Source organism: Rutidosis leptorrhynchoides, chromosome 3 (assembly GCF_046630445.1).
Source record: "Rutidosis leptorrhynchoides isolate AG116_Rl617_1_P2 chromosome 3, CSIRO_AGI_Rlap_v1, whole genome shotgun sequence".
Lineage (NCBI taxonomy): Eukaryota > Viridiplantae > Streptophyta > Magnoliopsida > Asterales > Asteraceae > Rutidosis > Rutidosis leptorrhynchoides.
In genome coordinates, this window is record NC_092335.1 from 244698909 (window position 1) to 244719395 (window position 20487).

At 34.1% G+C, this 20487-nt stretch overlaps 1 protein-coding gene across 1 annotated transcript; it reads left to right on the forward strand.

The window, feature by feature from the left end:
• The first annotated feature begins 14539 nt into the window (after positions 1 to 14539).
• LOC139900921 (GDSL esterase/lipase At5g45670-like) lies at positions 14540 to 16295 on the forward strand. The gene is made up of 5 exons (XM_071883669.1): positions 14540 to 14780; positions 14889 to 15013; positions 15236 to 15481; positions 15621 to 15879; positions 16069 to 16295. Exons 1-5 carry the CDS (start codon positions 14540 to 14542, stop codon positions 16293 to 16295), a joined length of 1098 nt encoding a protein of 365 aa, XP_071739770.1.
• Positions 16296 to 20487: the final 4192 nt, after the last annotated feature.

Sequence of the window (20487 nt, forward strand, 5' to 3'; positions counted from 1 at the left end):
GTTAGGATACATTAAGTGAGTCTGGACTTTGACCGTGTCTGCCTGTCAAAAGTTTTGCTTATCAATCCTAGTCGGAAATCATCTGCTTATCATTCTTAGGGAACTGCCTGCTTATCATTCTTAAGTCTAGACACGTCTTACTGCATTTAGTGCATCGATAGTGTATAGACAAAATTCATATCCTAGCGTATCTGTTACTATAGACATTGCCTGACGTATTTCAAAGATTCTCCGTAATTCATGGGATTTTGATATTATATATACATATGTAAATTATGTATTGAAGAGTACCAAACCCAACTCCTATAATCTATTCCAAACCAAAAGTTCATTTCTCCGACCATACAAGATGGATTCTTCATCCAGCTCAAATTCCTCCGACTTCGATAGCTTCGCCGATATGGATTTCCATTCGAGCTCCGAGAACAGCGTTACCGGAATGGATCAACCAATTTCCCATCATCTATTCTGGATGAATTGGGGATGGGTTCGTAATATACTAAATTTCTGGAGGCAAGAAGAAGGTGATCCATTCCATCCACCAAATTGTCCTCTTAACGATGAACCTGAAGCACTTACCGGCGAACCTATTCGAAACACCATTTTCTCGCTCATTTCTAGAGTATCTCGTCATGATTACATACTATCCCATATTTCAAATCTTGTTCATTCACTCGTTCCAACCGTCAATCATCCCGGTATAATAGAAGAAGTCAACGAACTCCGTGCTCGGGTAGTGGTTTTGGAGAATATGGTGCGAAGGTTACAAACACCAACAGCAGCACCAGCAGCATAATCCGTACTACCATCGTCAACGCCGACAGTACCTTTATCACCCCAATCACAACCGCGCCTTAAATCTCAACATCACAATCTGTATCTCGAATATCAACATCACACGACTCAATATCTGTACTTCGAGTATGATCTTCGTTCTATATATCGTTCTACATCGATTATCTTCGCTTTACGTATCGTATGACGATTATGTAATTTCTAAAGTCTTAGAGATTATGTAACCTAGAATTAACGATAAATCAAATGAGTTTAATATCTTATTGACTCATTAAATCTATGATTATCTCTGAAGAAAATATATATGCAAGTATATTTTCATAAAGATAGTAATTAAAAATTCCTTCGTACAAACTATTAATGATGAAAATATTTTAACGGGTGGGTAGTACCCGAGGAATATTTAGAATTCACATTAATAAGTTATATTGTACATTCTTGAATCTGATTCAACGGTTATCTATTATCTTACTTACAACCACCGATATTCGTATCCGCTCACCCCAGAATAACCATTTTCAATCAAATTTCATATTCGGATTTTGACCTACCATAATCCAACAAGTGGCATAAAGAAGAAAACATTGGACAAAATAAAAAAAAAAATTGTTAGAAACACACGATTTAACTAATTAAAAATCTATTAAGGATTCCACGCTAACTGTTCCGGCTAACTCTGGACAATTAAAATGAATTAAAATGTTGATTGTAACATATGAAGCTAAACAATTCTTCAAGCTTGCCACTTGATTTTATCTTAAACCTCATTCGTAACTTGACGATTACAATTCGCATTCAAATCCTTTCATGATTCCTGAAAACACCTCGACCGAGAAGTTGAACCCGCCGCACCTTGCCTACGGAATGAAGATTTATACATACAGTTATACACCTGAAGAACTCTCGAACCCAAATTCATAATTTAACACATAACGTATTGAATCCTTTGCCATTTATTAGCAAGAACAACCCTACAATTCCTTTTCAAGAAGCTAATTTTGTCACAGCTCCACTTCGACTTTTCAGTGAGATTATTTCTATTATAATCATGATATTTATACCTTGTCCTTTCGCCATCATTACCGGAAAACCTTTTATATCCCTCGACAACATCAACAGGTGCACCAGCAGATCGTTATCCTTTTGGCGAAATCAACAATCAGTATTTTGAAAATCTCGCGGAACTTCTTCCATCATATCTATAATGTCTATCCCTAAGAATTTCATAATCTGAACGTGAAGTTTCTGAAAAACACCCGGGACTATGAAATAGTTCTTGAAATGCTAACGAAGCAGCAAAAACTGTAAACGACTTTAACGGTCAAAAGTTTGATGACAAAGAATAGTAAGGTGGTAAAGCTGAAAAAAAAAAAGTTTGGAACTAGAAAACGGATGAAGCAAAGTATGAAAGAGGCTGTGGATAAATCACAGGGACTGAACCTGCTCTCAAAGAATACAAACGATTCCGTACCTGCTGAAACCGTCAGTAAGAACCCTACCCTTTATTCAAAACCTTGCCCGGATGATATTTTTCATCATCATCTTATCTTAGATATTATAAGATATCTTCATATCATTCGTTATACATATTTTTCATATTTCTGGAGATATTTTTACAACTATTCCTATCTGCGATCATTTATCTCTCCGTAACATCTGCGTTACAATATAAAAGAAACTGTGTTAATTTCTAAATTCTGAAACCTCCGAGATTAAAATATAAATGATTTGAAGTAGTGTTGGGAACTGATGCATGAATTAGTAAATATAATGAAACTTGATCAACTTCATTATATTACAGTAAGTCATGTTAAGTTTCTAATGGAATGTGATGATTCACAGTACCGTCATCATGTGCCATGTTACACGGCTCTTACATTCTATCAAGTCTCCAAACATATTAGAACGTATCACCTTAATAGTTCTATTTTTCCGGAATATTCGAGTAATTTAACGAATCAAGATCGTGCAATTACAATTTCATTCTAAAACCAATAGCTAGGTTCATTCCAAATTTCCTACCTACGAATTTCGGACCATTGTTCGCTTGGCTCGAGGACAGGAAGAAGAAACGAAGGGACAAAACCTCAGAATAGAAATAGGAACATAAACCACAGCAAATAAGAGAGAGCATTAACTGTGGATGACAATGATTTTAAGGGACGGGAGTAGGAACATCGAAATATAAGGGAAGGTATAAAACCTAACAACAACCCCGAAACTACAAACCGTGCATATCAATACGTATTGCAACGTAAAGGCACGGGAGAATTAAAAACATTATAATTCCAAGGAAAGGATAAAAGAGAATAGATTCTTCTGGTGATAGATGAAAAAGAAGAATGAAAGATATGAAAGTTAGAAATATAACAAGGATTAGAATGGGATGGAGCATATTAGCGAATGTCTTAAAGTAGGAACTAAAGAGAAAGAATAGAAGATGTGGGAAGAAAGAAAGGGAAGGAGGTAAATTTATAGTGAAATATTCGACAAAGAAATCAAAACAGATTGCCGCGTTAAATTAAAGAAGATCCTGATCGCCGCAAAACTAAATCTTATTACATAAGATTTTCTTTAAAACCCTTAAATCCCGGAAATCGATCATAATCACGTCATCGGTTACAACAATTCTATATTTACTCATTTCACTCTTTTGTGATAGCTTCGCTCGTGCGTCTCACATAACCGAATCGTTTTATCTAAATCTTTCAATAATGATAAAATTTCATTATTACCTCATATTCGTCATGAAAACATTCCTATTGTTATTTATGACAACCTCTACCAAATTTCGAGGACGAAATTTCTTTAACGGGTGGGTACTGTAACGACCCGGAAATTTCCGACCAAATTTAAACTCTAATCTCTATATGGTTCCGACACGATAAGCAAAAACCCTAAAGTTGACCCGCACTTTTTCGATCGTTCTATACTTATAAGATTAATATTTACATAAATTAAACCTTACCAACATGATAAGCAATCCAAATTGTTGAGACTTATGTTTTCGAAAAGAGTTTTACACAACGTTTGACCGTCTAGTTTGACCGATGATATCACGAACTATACAATATATGATAATTATATGTTTGTGTATATATATGTATATATACATATTTAACATGATCTAAGAATGTTTTAATATCTCATTTTGTATTAATAACAATAAGTTATAAGTATATTTTGAAACTACTAACTTAAGTTTTCAAAACGATAACCATACGTAACGTTATTTGACTTAAATACTTATGACCTATAATGTTTATACATATATCGTATAAGTAATGTATTTAATCACTTTTAAAGACTTAAATACATAAAAAAATATAAGTATATTTACAAAAGATAGCTATATTTGAATCCTCGTTCCGTTTTCTCAAAGATTTCTATACGTATACCTAGGGTATATGTACCCGTATCATATGCAGCTTCTAGATGTATTTACTATTGGTATATACCAATAAAAATCTGCTCCTTAGCAGCCTTAAATGATTAAGAAACATGTGGAACCAACCATTTGTCAAGTAGCATGAATTATTTAGCAAGAAAACAAAGTTAGGTATTTTTTTTTTCCTTTATAACCTAAAAACGTTTTTATGCATGCACACCATTTCTTCACCCCATTTTCTTATACTTACACTTCCATTTCTCTCTCAAAATACTCTTAACTTCATACTTGATCATCTCCAAGCATTTTCCCCATCATTTAGCTTCAAAAACCTTACTTAAACACCATAAGAAAACCATACAAAAACACTTCAAGAAATCCTTCCAAGAACACAAAATTACTTCCAATCTTTCATCCAATTCCATCACCCTTTTGGTTCTAGCTTTTTACTCCTCTTTTACAGAAACCTTGTCCAAGGAACTTGAGGTAGTATCTATGTTCATAACCTTATTCGATTCATATATATATAGCTATCATATTTTGTGGTATACAATTTTAACAACAAGAACATAGTTTGAAAGTTTTCAAACTTGTTTGCAAACTAAATAGATCCTTCTAACTTAACTTTTAAAATACTTCAAGACCTGTAATATAACTTAAATATATGCTAACTTAACAAGGTATAACTTGGTTTTTCAAAGAATATCTTAAAAACTGTTTTTACGACGTCGGAGTGTAACCGGGGACTGTTTTGGGTTGGATAATTAAAAACTATCTTAAACTTTGAATTGGAGGTTTATGTTCTGGAAAAATGATTTTTACTATAAATATGTTAACACATAGAAATTTCATGATTTAATTCAAAGAATAAGTATTTTTAGAAAAATGGTCATTAAGTGTTATTTTTTTGTAACAAAAATGTTTAACTTCATAAGTTTCACTAAAGTTTCACCTATGCCGTGTGATTTTGAATACAAACCAAGGTATTTTCAGTTCATAGTCTTAAAGAGGAACTCGATCCAAGGAGATGGCAAGTTGAATCAACGAAAACGGATTTGTAACGAAGAAACTATGACCGAAACAAAATTGGTTATCCTAGACTTGTTTAACTTCGGGATTAATTGGGAAAAATTAAATAAATCACATATTTCTAAGATAACATGATATTTTATATATATGTACTTATAATTCAATTTTATATGGTTCAGGATCACCCGTAAACAACACGAGAAGATTAATCATAAGATCCCATGTTTGTACGCAACACGTCATTTGACAACACCGGTACTTTATGTACGCAACACGTCATTTGACAACACCGGTACCGTGGGTCAAGATTAATCTCGACCAATACATATACGATGGGGTTTTATTTATTTCGTTGGGGGTTTTATTTATTTCATTGCGGGTATATTAAACATCTAAAAATGAACCATTAAAATTGAATTACTAACAACGAGCTGCTAACTACGGACTAAGGAATTATTCAAAGTATTAAAAGTATTAAAAGTATAACAAGTATATATATGTGACGTTTGTTTAAAAAGAAAAGGTATTGATATATTATATATGGATAGGTTCGTGATATCAACCGGAGACCAAGTCAAATTATATATATCTTCAAGACGAAAGTGAGTATATAGTCCCACTTTTAAACTCTAAATATTTCGGGATGAGAATACATGTATTTTATGTTTTACGTTATGGACACAAGTAACTGAAAAATATATTCTACGTTGAGTTGTACCACTGGCATACTTCCCTGTGGCTTGGTAACTAATATTTACAGCGGTATTGTAAACGCGAATCCTGTTGATAGATCTATCGGGCCTGACAACCCCAACCGGACTGGACGACCAGTATTCAACGGTTGCACAGTACTTCGTTTCGTGACTACACTTGGTACAGTGTAGTAAGATTTCATATTAAAGGGAATATGCGACGTGATTAATTGTTAAGTATGGTTACCAAGTGCTCAACCACTTAGAATATTTTTATTAAAATGTTTATATATGAAATCTTGTGGTCTATATTTATATCGCTGTCGACATTAAACCTATATCTCACCAACTTTATGTTGACATTTTAAAGCATGTTATTCTCAGGTATGAATTAAGTCTTCCGCTGTGCATTATCTCGTACTAAGGATACTACTTGAGGCCATTAAGGACTTATATCATAAGGCGTTGCATTCGAGTCATTGAAGTTCATAGAGACTATTATTAAGTAAATGGCGGTTTAGGTCATTTGAATATTATGAAATGTCAGGCGAATATGTCAATTATGGATGTAACTATAGATTGTCTTTTAAGAATAAATGCAACGTTTGTAAGATGTATCATATAGAGGGCAAGTACCTCGCAATGTTATCAACTATTGTAATTCGTTTGTAATCAATATGGACAACGTCCGGATGATTAGTTTCGGATCCTTTCAGAAATGAAGAAGCTGTATGAACAAATGAGGGCCAAAATTGAGAAGACCAACCAGCAATACAAGGCTAAAGCTAACCAGCATAGAAAGCAGCCCACTTTTATTCCTGGGATCTTGTTTAGATTCATCTAAGGAAGGAAAGGTTCCCAGCAAAAAGGAAGAACAAGCTGATGCCAAGAGCTGAGGGTCCATTTAAAGTGTTGGACAAAGTTGGTGATAATGCTTACAAGGTCGATCTACCTGGTGATACTGCTGTGTCTAGCACTTTTAACGTTGGTGATTTAATTCCCTACTTGGAAGATGACAACCTCGAGAACTTGAGGTCAAGTTCCTTTTTAGAGGGGGAGGATGATGCGGGTGAGCTGGGCAATGTAACCAGCAACACAGCCAGCTCGAGCTCAAAAGGATGTTACACCCGAATCAGGACAAGCAATGGTCGTGTTGCCATCTATTTCGTATCATCTAAGTGTTTTTGGAGCTGGTTCAAGAAGCTCAGGGGTGACCCTACTTCAGTCCTTAAACTGAAGTAGTTATGTTTTCATGAATAAAGTTTTTGATAGTTGAAGGCAAGCCAGCAACGAAGAAGAACCAGCTAGCCGGACCAGCAAATGAGTTTAGTTCAGCCAGTAAAGCTTTAATTCACTCAGCCGGGTAACCAGCAAACCGAACCAGCAAAGTTATGCTTAGGCGAACCAGCTAGTTCAACCAGCTAAAGAATTTTAGTTCAATCAGCACACGAAACTCTAGTACAACCAGCACGCGATGCTATTTTCTGTCTGAATGGCCAACTTGCTGATACAATTCAAAGTTTACTTATGCTTTTCAATAAACCGGTTAGGTCATGTGCTTAACACGTGTGTGGCTGTTCTAGAAGAATGTTAGCTGTCCAAGGAAGACTCCCATTTATCATTGGATGCTTTTATCATGGGAAGGAGCACTAACAAATGGCAGGCTTTTTGCAGATTGTGTCCTTTATTCTTATTGGCTAATTTGTAATTGTTTGTCCTTTTTTGTCTCCATTTCCTTTTTATGTTTTTGTCTTATTTTGAAAATAGCTGTTAAGCTTCTACTATAAATAGAGAGCTCTTGTAATTGTAAAACTTGGTTGATGATTGAATGAAAGTTTGATAGAGCTTATCTATTTACAAAATCTCTGTGTCTTTACGAATCTTTGATTCCGGTGGCTAAGAGTGGTTTCTTTATCAGTGTTTGTGGTGTTACTTTATCAAACATTGTGGTGAAATCCAAATCTTCATATATGATATTATAGTTATGGTGGAATCTTTATCAGCTGTAGTTGAAGATTTGGAGTGTTTCTAGATCTCTAATTGTGGTGGTATCTTTATCAATTTGGGGTTTAGATTCTTCTATCCTTTGTGTTCTTATTTCAGAGTTTTATACTCTGTTTTAGGGCTGTTACTGTTACAAATTGGGTCTTTGTGTTCAGATCTGTTGGGTGAAGAAAGCTTGTTCTAAATTGCATTTTTAAAGTCATAATCACGCATCAGAACTTTTCCATAATTATATATATTAAATGATATCTAATATTAACATGATTAAATGTTTCCAACATGTTAATCAAACAAACTTGTTAAGACTTGATTATTCGTTATGAGTTTCATGTAGACAATTGACCACCCAAGTTGACCGGCGATTCACGATTGTTAAAACTTGTAAAACCGACATGATGTTATATATATGGACATATATATGGTTAACATCAGATTATGTTATGTAAGAATCTCACTAGGTATATTAACAATGTGTGATATACATAAAAATGAGAATATTGAATTATGGAGCTCGAAATGATATACATAACGATTATCGTTATAATAACGTCTTACTAAATAAATATGTATTGTAATAAGATATTGATATACTATATTTAATATGATAAAATGATAATTAAGTATATCATTGAGTGTATTAACAATGAACTATACAAGTAAGATTAGACTACTAACTTAAGGATTTCGAAACAATATATATATGTAACGATTATCGTTGTAATAGTATTTTAATATATACATATATGATGTTAAGATATATTCATACACCATGTTATCTTATTAACATAATAATTTAACATCTCATTTAAGTATAATAACAATGAATTAATTACATTTAACAAGATCGTTAACCTAAATGTTTCAAAACAACACTTACATGTAACGACTAACGGTGACTTAACGACTCAGTTAAAATGTATATACATGTAGTGTATTAAGATGTATTAATACACTTTTGAAAGACTTCATGACACATATCAAAGTACTTCTACTTAACAAAAATGTTTACAATTACATTCTCGTTCATTTTCATCAACAATTCTACTCGTATGCACCCGTATTCGTACTCGTACAATACCCAGCTTCTAGATGTATTTACTATTGGTATATACACTTCAATGATCAGCTCTTAGCAGCCTTAATGAGTCACCTAAATATGTGAGAACCATCATTTGGCAACTAGCATGAATGATTACACAAAATTACAAAAGTATGATAAATCATTCATGAATTATTTACAAAAAAACAAACTTACACATCCTTTATATCTAATCCATATACCAACGACCAAAAACACCTACAAACACTTTCATTCTTCAATTTTCTTCATCTAATTGATCTCTCTCAAGTTCTATCTTCAAGTTCTAAGTGTTCTTCATAAATTCTATAAGTTCTAGTTTCATAAAATCAAGAATACTTTCAAGTTTGCAAGTTTACTTCCAAGCTTTCTAATCCATTCCAAGTAATCATCTAAGATCAAGAACTCTCTGTTACTTACAGTATGTTATCATCCTAATTCAAGCTAATATTCATATTCAAACTTTGATTCAATTTCTATAACTATAAACTATCTTAATTCTAGTAAAAATCTTACTTGAACTTGTTTTCGTGTCATGATTCTACTTCAAGAACTTTCAAGCCATCCAAGGATCCTTTGAAGCTAGATCATTTCTTGTCACTTCTAGTAGGTTTAACTACTAAACATAAGGTAGTAATGATGTTCATAACATCATTCGATTCATATATATAACAATCTTATTCGAAGATTTGAACATGTAATCACTAGAACATAGTTTAGTTAATTCTAAACTTGTTTGCAAACAAAGTTAATCCTTCTAACTTGACTTTTAAAATCAACTAAACACATGTTCTATATCTATATGATATGCTAACTTAATTATTTAAAACCTGGAAACACGAAAAACACCGTAAAACCGGACATACGCCGTCGTAGTAACACCGCGGGCTGTTTTGGGTTAGTTAATTATAAACTATGATAAACTTTGATTTAAAAGTTGTTCTTCTGAGAAAATGATTTTTCTTATGAACATGAAACTATATCCAAAAATCATGGTTAAACTCAAAGTGGAAGTATGTTTTTCAAAATGGTCATCAAGACGTCGTTCTTTCGACTGAAATGACTACCTCTTATAATATTGACTGGTAACCTGTATTTTCGACTATAAACTTATACTTTTTCTGTTTAGATTCATAAACTTAAGTTCAATATGAAACCATAGCAACTTGAATCACTCAAAACAGATTTGAAACGAATAAATGACGGGTAAAACAAAATTGGATAAATTTGCTAGTTTTAGCTACGAAAATTTTGTAACAGATCTAGACTAAACATATCCTAACTAATTTATATTGTACTATACATATTATGAAATCTTGGGATACCATAGACACGTATACAATGTTTTGACATATCATATCGACCCATCTATATATATATTTCGGAACAACCATAGACACTCTATATGCAGTAATGTTTGAGTTAGCTATACAGGGTTGAGGTTGATTCCAAAATAATATATATACTTTGAGTTGTGATTGAGTCTAAGACTTGTAGACACTGGGTCGTGGAATGATTCGAGATAATATATATTGCTTTATTTCTGTACATCTAAATGTGGACAACTAGTTGTAGGTTACTAACGAGGACTGCTGACTTAACAAACTCAAATCATTAAAACGTAATAAAAAATTGTTGTAAATATATTTTGAACATACTTTGGTATATATGTACATATTTGTTATAGGTTCGTGAATCGACCAGTGGCCAAGTCTTATTTCCGGCAAAGTAAAAATCTGTGAAAGTGAGTTATAGTCCCACTTTTAAAATCTAATATTTTTGGGATGAGAATACATGCAGTTTTATAAATGTTTTACGAAATAGACACAAGTAATCGAAACTACATTCTATGGTTGAATTATTAAACCGAATATGCCCCTTTTAGCTTGGTAGCCTAAGAATTAGGGAACTGGCCCCTAATTGACGCGAATCCTAAAGGTAGATTTACGGGAACTAATAACCCCCATTCTGGAATTTGGAATGCTTTAGTACTTCGCGTTTATCATGTCCGATGGGTGTCCCGGAATGATGGGGATATTCTATATGCATCTTGTTAATGTCGGTTTCCAGGTGTTCACCATATGAATGATTTTTGTCTCTATGCAGTTTGCGAAATGCCTGATATGAGATATGTTATAAAAATGAAATCTTGTGGTCTATTATTATGATTTGATAATATATAGGTTAAACCTATAACTCACCAACATTTTTGTTGACGTTATAAGCATGTTTATTCTCAGGTGATTATCAAGAGCTTCCGCTGTTGCATACTAAAATAAGGACAAGGTTTGGAGTCCATGCTTGTATGATATTGTGTAAAAACTGCATTCAAGAAACTTATTTTGATGTAATATATTCTTATTGTAAACCATTATGTAATGGTCGTGTGTTAACGGTATATTTTAGATTATCATTATTTGATAATATACGTAATTCTTTTTAAACCTTTAACGATAAAATAAAGGTTATGGTTGTTTTAAAAATGAATGCAGTCTTTGAAAATCGTCTCATATAGAGGTCAAAATTTCGCGACGAAATCAATTAATATGGAACGTTTATAATCAATATGAACATGACATTTCATTTACACCCCTTTTTTTAAACGGCGGTTATGAGTCACTGACGGTGATCCAAACGCGATGCCATATTCTATTCACTTGATCATTTACTTGGACAAACTATTACAAACCAACCACCCCTCAGGAGAAAACCACCACAATGAATCCATAAGGGCATCATGTGTGGTACAAAAAACCCTCGGGTGAGGCTCAAATGCATAGACGTCTGAAAAGCTTCGATGACCTATGAAATAGGCAGGTAGCCACAAGGAAAATATTCTTGCAGCACATGAGAGTAACTCCTAACCTCCTTCATGGAAAGTCGGATCACCACCAGTGCACCAACACCCAAGGGTGAATTTACATGGATGGGTGTGGGTCCTATGACCCTACTACCATTGACATTTTTTTTTACTATTTACGTTTCAAATTGTATATAGGACACTACTAAATTTAGTTATAGGATCCCAAATAATTTTAGGATTAATACATTTTAAGGTAAAAAATCATTAAAGTATTCTTAAAATATAATTAGCTTTGAAATTATTTTTAAGACCCCAAATTTATGTTTATATCTTTTTGTTTTTAATAATAACCTCGATCATATGAGTAACTAGAGTACGTTGTTGAAACATACCAAACGTTTCATATTTTCTTTGTATATATTCGATAACTTACTAAGCAGGTAATAACTTATATGACATGCGAGCCATATAAGTTACCACATGATCAACATAACATAACAGATGGTATGCATATAAGTCAAAGGGAAAGTCCCTCTATCACTAATTGGTTTTAGAAAAGGATGGACTCTTGGACTTATGTGTTGTACATGTTGTTAGACTATACGATTTATAATTCTGTCATGGTATCAGAGCTCAGGTAAACGGTTTTACAAAGCGAGTCCGAGTCAGGCCCCCATGTGTGTGCCGCCGTCGCAACAAAGAGATTGAGTCAGGCCTTCTTCTTGCCGCCATCTCTACAACCGTTCCATGTCTCGATGTGAGGGGGCGTGTTGGGAAGTTATCCCACATCGGTCATGGACAAAAAAAAATGTATGCATATAAGTCAAAGGGAAAGTCCCTCTATCACCAATTGGTTTTAGAAAATGATGGACTTTTGGACTTATATGCTGGACTATACGATTTATCAATTCTGTCAGTTTTAATTAAACTATTGTTTTCTTTCCATCATAACTTACGCTTGACAATACATACAAATTTACAATGACAATGTACATTATTATTTATCAACTTTGAAGTTTGAATTATAACAATATTAGCCGCATACGGGTGATGAGTATCAACGCCTAAATTAGTCTTCTCGAACCAAAAACTACTGAGATGTACTAATTTTGGACAGTTAATAACCATGTGCACAACTGAAAGTTGCCATTCTTAAAGAGACCAAAATCTGCAAATATATTTAGTTTGCTAGCCAAACCAAACTCAAAGTTTCATCCTACAATTTTTTTTTTTTTTTTTTTTTTTTTTTTTTTTTTTTTTTTTTTTTATCACTCAGGGACTAAACTACCCACGTGTTCATCTCCCACAGATGCATAATCTGCCTCAACTTGCCCCTACTGCCAGTGGCGACTTTAGGTTATGAGGTACGGGGTCCCGTGACCCCACTAGTTTTTCGAAATTTATCACAAAATTTTTATTTTTTTTGTATAGGACACCGCTAAATATAATAATGGGACCCCATAAATTTTTTGAGATTATAGTTTAATAGTTTGGACTACTAAAGTGTTTGAAATTAGCCCACTTATAATTTCATAGTATGTGCCATTGAATATATTATATATAAAAATAAACAAACTCTCGTCAAATTCTTATTCTAATTCTTTTTGACTTCTTTCTACATCACAATTTCTTACGGTTCTATCACCAATCCTTCATCCTAAAGATGTAAGGTCATATCCATATCAATTTAGTTTTTTTTTATCCATATTTATATCCATATCCATATTCATATTCATTTAAATATAGTTCAACCATCTATATCAATATCTAGTAGATTAAGCTGGTTAATGGATATCCAATGAATATTTAAGAAATCTTATAATATTTTCAAATATATAATGAAAACATAAACGTAATATAACATGACGTAATTTAAAATTCTTCTACTAGAATGTGTAATGTACTAATGTTTGTCTAATAATGAACATAATTTGTTAAATTTACTATCAAATATATATTATGACAATTATGTGTAATTTTTATGCTAAGATATACATGTTTTATTGTGAGTACTAATAGTGAATTCATTATATGGTTGCAATTAAGATGTATGTGTAATAGCAAATATATTTATAATAGTTACTGTATATGAATCTCTAATCCCATCACGCATAACTACCTAACTATTGGACATGGGTTAAAATACTATTGTAAAATTGTTACTGTATAGACAATTGCTACTTTAACATTGATAATGTGAAATTGCTACTGTATATACTATTAATTGATACTCCATATGAACAAACCTTATATTTTACGAGTATTATTCAATTTTATGTTTGCGTTTTAGGCGCGACCCGACCCGACTCGATTTGAACCAACACATTCAATATTTTATGCAAAAAAGCTATCGAATAAATTTTTGGGACCCCATTGAGTTTTGATCCTAGAATCGCTACTGCCTACTGCTCAGGAGAAAACCCGGCCCAATCCAAGGGCATGGACGGTAAAACCCCCCTCCCCCACTGCTCCCGCAACGCGATATGCGAAAGGCACCCTTGGGTGAAATTCAAGGGTAAAAAGGCAACCTTGTGTGCAATGGTGCAACTCACGGAAGTCGAACTCCTGACCTCTCGCTAAGAAAGACAAGCCACTACCACATGAGCTACAACACAAGGTTAGTTTCATCCTACATTGGTCTTGGCTGCGGTCCTATTTACGTATAGTTTTCGTTCACTCAATTTTATATATATAAATGTTACTCTGATTTAGTCGATTCATACAACTCAACTGATCCTAACTAACCCCAGATGGATTTCTTTCACGAAATTTTTATGATTGTATTGTTTTATGGTGTTATCTTACCAACATTGGTAGTTGGAAAACAGCAAGTACCATGTTACTTTATTTTCGGAGATTCGTTAGTTGATAATGGCAACAATAACAAACTTGTTACATTTGCCAAAGCTATTTACCTTCCACACGGTATCGATTTCAGCTCAGGACCAACTGGACGCTTTTGCAATGGCCGCACTTTCGCTGATTTCATGGGTCTCTCTCTATCTCCTAACGGGTTCTTTGTTCTCTTATTATAAATAAATTTAATTAATCTTTTTATTTAATGTCACATTTTATATATATCCATGTGCGTATTTGCAGCTGAGAATTTAGGCTTTACTAGTTACATTCCACCATTTGCTTCTCCAAATGGGTCTGATATACTACTTGGACTAAATTATGCATCAGCAGCTGCTGGAATTCGCAGTGAGACGGGCCATCACCTGGTGATTTAATTTGCAAATATATAGTTAATAGTTAATATTTAATAAAGCATAATTATCCCAATATGGTATAGTGGTTAGTGTCCAAGAGGTCTCAGATTCAAACCTTACTAGCAGCATAGCATATTGATCGCGTACATTTGAGTAAAAAAATTCCACTTTTCCAGATAGCCTATACATGGAAACCCTTGGTTCTAATCTATATTTTATCTGAATGGATTATAGGGTGATCGGATAACGTTTGATCAGCAACTGAGGAATCATGAAATGACAATATCGACGATTAGAGATATTTTAGGAAGCCCTGATTCTGCATCAACTCACCTAAAGAAGTGCTTTTATCATATAGGATTTGGAAGCAATGATTACCTTAATAACTATTTCATACCAGCTGTGTATCAAACCAGCAACATCTTTACTACTAATGATTTCACTGAACTCCTCATCCAACAATACAATAGACAGATTCGGGTGAATCCTTATTCCTTTGGTATTGCAATCTATTTTTTCATGTGATAATCGCGTTAGTTGACCTTCAACCATAGACAAATACTCCATATATTCGACAAATATATAATGTTTTGATGATTTTTTGTCATTAAAATTCTAGACTTTGTACAAGTATGGAGCAAGGAAGGTAGCATTGCATGGTTTGGGCCCGGTCGGTTGCACCCCATACGAGATGTCACGCCATTCTAGTAACGGCTCATGTGTAGAATATATTAATACAGCAGTTCGACTATTCAACTACAATCTCAAAATGCTTGTTGATGAACTCAACAGCGACACGAGTCTACAAGATGCAAAGTTTATCTACTTGAACTTTTACGATATGAGCATTGAAGCCATTGAACAGCCATCAGCTTTTGGTAAAACTTACTAAATTCATCATTAAACGACTTTAATCCTCATATATCATAATTAAAACCATACCAACATAGCCTGGTGGTTGGGTCATGTTTTTAAACCTCGGTAACAACATATATATCTTGGGTGGTCTGTAAAAAGGGCCGGAAAAGAGCACATAATAACTGTTTTCTTAATTTGATGTTTATTAGGATTTAAGGTGGTGGATAGAGCGTGTTGTGGAACAGGGTTGAATAATGGTGCTCTTACATGTTTACCATTTGAAGTTCCATGTGCAAACAGAGATGAATATTTCTTTTGGGATGCATATCATTCTACTGAAGCTGCAAACAAGATTGCAGCCAGGAGGACGTATCTCGCACTTGATCAGTATGATGTTTATCCGTTTGACATTTTTCACTTGGTTAATGAACCCTAGCCTTGATTTATACTCAAAAATTAACTATATTAATTTTTGGTGTATATGTAACAAAGATGAATTATGATAATGAAGATAAGCTTCTCATGTACTGTCACTTTTGTGATAAGAACATGAATGATAAAACACGAGTAATCAGTCAAACCATCTAAAACACAGACAAAAAAAGTTTTTAAATAAAAAAATTAAATAATAAAAACAATCAATTTTGGGGTGATGTCCTCAATTAAGTGTAGGAAAATATCATGATATGTGACCCTCATCTATCGTTTTTTTAGCACCGATGACCTTCAAGCCAACTCTCGTTAATTTTCCAAGGTTCATTTTTGTCCCTGGGAGGGCAATTTCGTCCAGTCATTATTGTATTATATGATGTAAACTGTTATTTGCCATTCCTTTTGCCAGATACGACTAATTCATCCACCATAAACCTTTGTACAAATACATACTATTATAATGTATTTGGAAATCCACATTTGCAAAGTAAATCATACAGGTCAAAGAACAAATAATTAACTTGAATTAAATTTATTCATTCATAATATTATTTCAATCAAACATTGAGAACCGATGACATAAACTAGTTCATTCAACAATCATTCATAGTACAAAAACCAGAGTACATGATACTGTTACATTAGATATAACTTACTAAGCTACTTAAAACAAGTAAAAATACATAACAAACCCTAACCAACTAAATAACAACATGATCTTGAACATTGAAGCTTGACTTTGTGCAATTTTGGCTATTGGATAACTCTTATTTTTTGATTTTAGCAATCCTTCAAACCTACAAGGAGATCCCTGTATCATCCCTATAACATCAAACATTCATACAATGATGAGATTTAATCAATAAAACTGAACAATATCGAAATTAGGGGAATACAATACATGTGTAAATAGCAAAAACTGTTTTTGACCTAGCTGAAATCTGTGTAAATAAATAAATAAATAATAGTTTTTTTTTTTTTTTTTTTTTTGAAAGGCAAGTATATTAAAGAACGAAGAAACAAAACTAGCAAGAAGCTAGCAAACACACGGGGCCACGCCCAAACACACAAACAACCAGCGCACAAAAAAACCTAAACAACACGACTCAAGCCCCTAACCAAAGCTACGAAGGACCCAAACGAAACCCATACACGAAATACTACAAACATAAACAAACCCGAAATCATATACACCACATTAAACAAAGAAGACTATGCTTCCGAATCTGAGGCAGAGCACGATGAGGAACACGAGCAGCAGCACGAGCAACAATCAACTTCACCATCAACGTCCTCCGAATCTTCCAACACATCATTAATAAAATACCTATCTTGCCATCGATATTTATCCCGACATCTACTACACTTCAACTTTGTTCTTCCCCAAACATGTTTGAGGAAATGACTTTTAATTAACGGATGAAATTTCCTCCTCTTACCACGAAAACGAGAGACTGCAATAGATTTTTTCGGGTTTGTTACATCCATGATCTTAAAAAAATTTGTTGGATTTTCCACATGTTTGACTTTAACAGGAACTATCTTTTTGTGTGATTTCACAACTGCTATTTTGACTGTAAAACTCAAAATAGTCAATTCAAGGATGCAAAATTTGTTGGGTTTTGTTATTGGGTTTCCAAATATGAGTAAGTATTAACAAGCCCAAGCCCAACAAAATTAGGCCCATTGCTTGGTTGACTTGGTCAAGCATAGGAGGGCATCTTAAAACATCAAGTTGCAGCTGTTTTCATTATCAAGAGTGCAAGAGAGATCAAGAAAAAGAGTCAAAACCCCAATTCCCGTCTACAGTGACAGCAGGCCAGAAAACCTTCGATCCCCGGAGATCCGACCGTTGAATCTTCACAATTTTTGGACTGTGTCTTCCTGACATCAGTGCCAACATTTTCAACCGTTGAATTCGTCTAATAAGGTCTGTAGGTCGTGTTCTTGCTGCTGGAACAGAGAGCAGATTTTTGGGTGAGATAATTCCTCTTTTGTCTTTTTAGGTTGTTCATATACTTGTTGATTGTTGTAGTTCAAGAGTATGATGATGTTGTATACCTCTATATGATCTAGAGAAGACCTATTGTATTGTTCTCTTTGTTGATGATAGTGGAATTTAAGTGGCTTACGAGTCCCGTGGTTTTTACTCTCGATTTTGAGAGGTTTTCCACGTAAAAATTCTCGTGTGTATTGTGTGTGCTCGATTATTTTTATTAGCTGATTTGGTACTAAATTGGGACTGATTTAGGTTGGTTTTGATATAGCTTGTTTGTTAGTTTCCTCACGGGTTCATACGGGTCGGGAAATGCTTGTCAAACGGGTTTGTTTCCGCTTTGTAGATTGCCCGTTGTGATTATTTTCCCATCAAATTGGTATCAAGAGCTAGGTTATTTGATTTGACTTGTGTGAAAGATGGAAGCTAATACAAGTAAGATGATTAGTTTAAATGGTTCAAATTATCATGTTTGGAAAGGCAAGATGGAGGATCTTCTTTATGTAAAAGATTATTATTTGCCTGTTTTTACTGAGGATAAACCTGAGGAAAAATCTGATGCTCAATGGAAAATTTTGCATAGACAAGTATGTGGGTATATTCGGCAGTGGGTTGATGATAATGTAGTGAACCATATTACTGGGGAGACTGATGCTAAAGCCTTATGGAAAAAGCTTGAGCAGTTATATGAACGAAAGACTGGGAATAACAAGTTGTTCTTAATTAAGCAGATGATGGCTTTGAAGTACCATGATGGGACTCCTATTACAGATCACCTAAATGCATATCAGGGTATTATAAATCAGCTTGCAGGTATGGGTATCAAGTTTGAGGATGAGATTCAGGGTCTCTGGTTACTTGGTACATTACCGGACTCTTGGGAGACTTTTAGGACATCTTTGTCCAACTCTGCACCGAATGGTACTATCACCATGGAATTGGCTAAGGGTAGTATTTTGAATGAAGAGATGAGAAGAAAGTCACAAGGTTCCTCTTCACAGTCAGATATCTTGGTCACAGAAACGCGGGGGAGAAGTCATAGTAGAGGTCAGGGTAAAAGAGGCAATCATCGTAGCAGCTCACGCAAAGGCAAATTTGCTAATGTTGAGTGTTATAATTGTCATGAAAAGGGGCACACAAAGTGGTATTGTCCAAAGTTGAAGAATGAGAAGAAAAAGGCATATGACAAGAATAAACAAAAGAAAAGTGATGGTGGTGATGATGATAAGGTTGAAGTTAACGCTATCACAGATGAGTTCTTTGTTTGTATTGATTATGATATGATCAATCTTACTCATGATGACACGAGTTGGATTGTTGATAGTGGTGCTACATGTCATGTTGCAATTTGTAGAGATCACTTCTCATCTTACACTCCAGGTGACTATGGATTTGCTAGAATGGGTAATGCCGGGTTATCAAAGATCGTTGGTATTGGAGATGTTTGTTTGAAATTTGACACGGGAATGGAGTTAGTTTTGCATAATGTAAAACATGTTCCGGATATGAGACTTAATGTTATTTCAACAGGCATTCTTGATGATGATGGTTATTATAACGGTTTTGGTAATGGTATTTGGAAACTAACTCTTGGTTCTATGATAGTGGGAAGAGGCAAGAAAGACTCAAGATTATACATCACGCGTCCGAAGATCATCCAGAACATTGTTAATGCAGTGGACAATGTTGATTCTACCGAGTTGTGGCATAAAAGACTTGGCCACATGAGTGAAAAGGGGATGTCTATCTTGTTTAAGAAGAATGTGTTGTCGGGTGTTAGTGGTATTGATTTGAGTAAGTGTTCTCACTGTTTGGCAGGGAAACAGACCAGAGTTGCGTTTAAGAGTCATTCTCCTTTTCGAATGGAGAACATACTTGATCTAGTTCATTCGGATGTTTGTGGGCCTATGAAGACTAGGACACTTGGTGGATGTTCCTACTTTGTTACATTCATCGATGATCATTCCAGGAAGGTGTGGGTTTATACCTTAAAGTCAAAGGATCAAGTATTTGAAAAGTTTAAGGAATTTCATACACTAGTTGAAAGGCAAACGGGGAAGAAACTCAAGTGTATTCGGACTGATAATGGCGGTGAATACATTGGCAGATTTGATGCTTATTGTAAGGAGAATGGTATTCGGCATCAAAAGACTCCACCAAAGACACCTCAGTTGAATGGCTTAGCAGAGAGGATGAACAG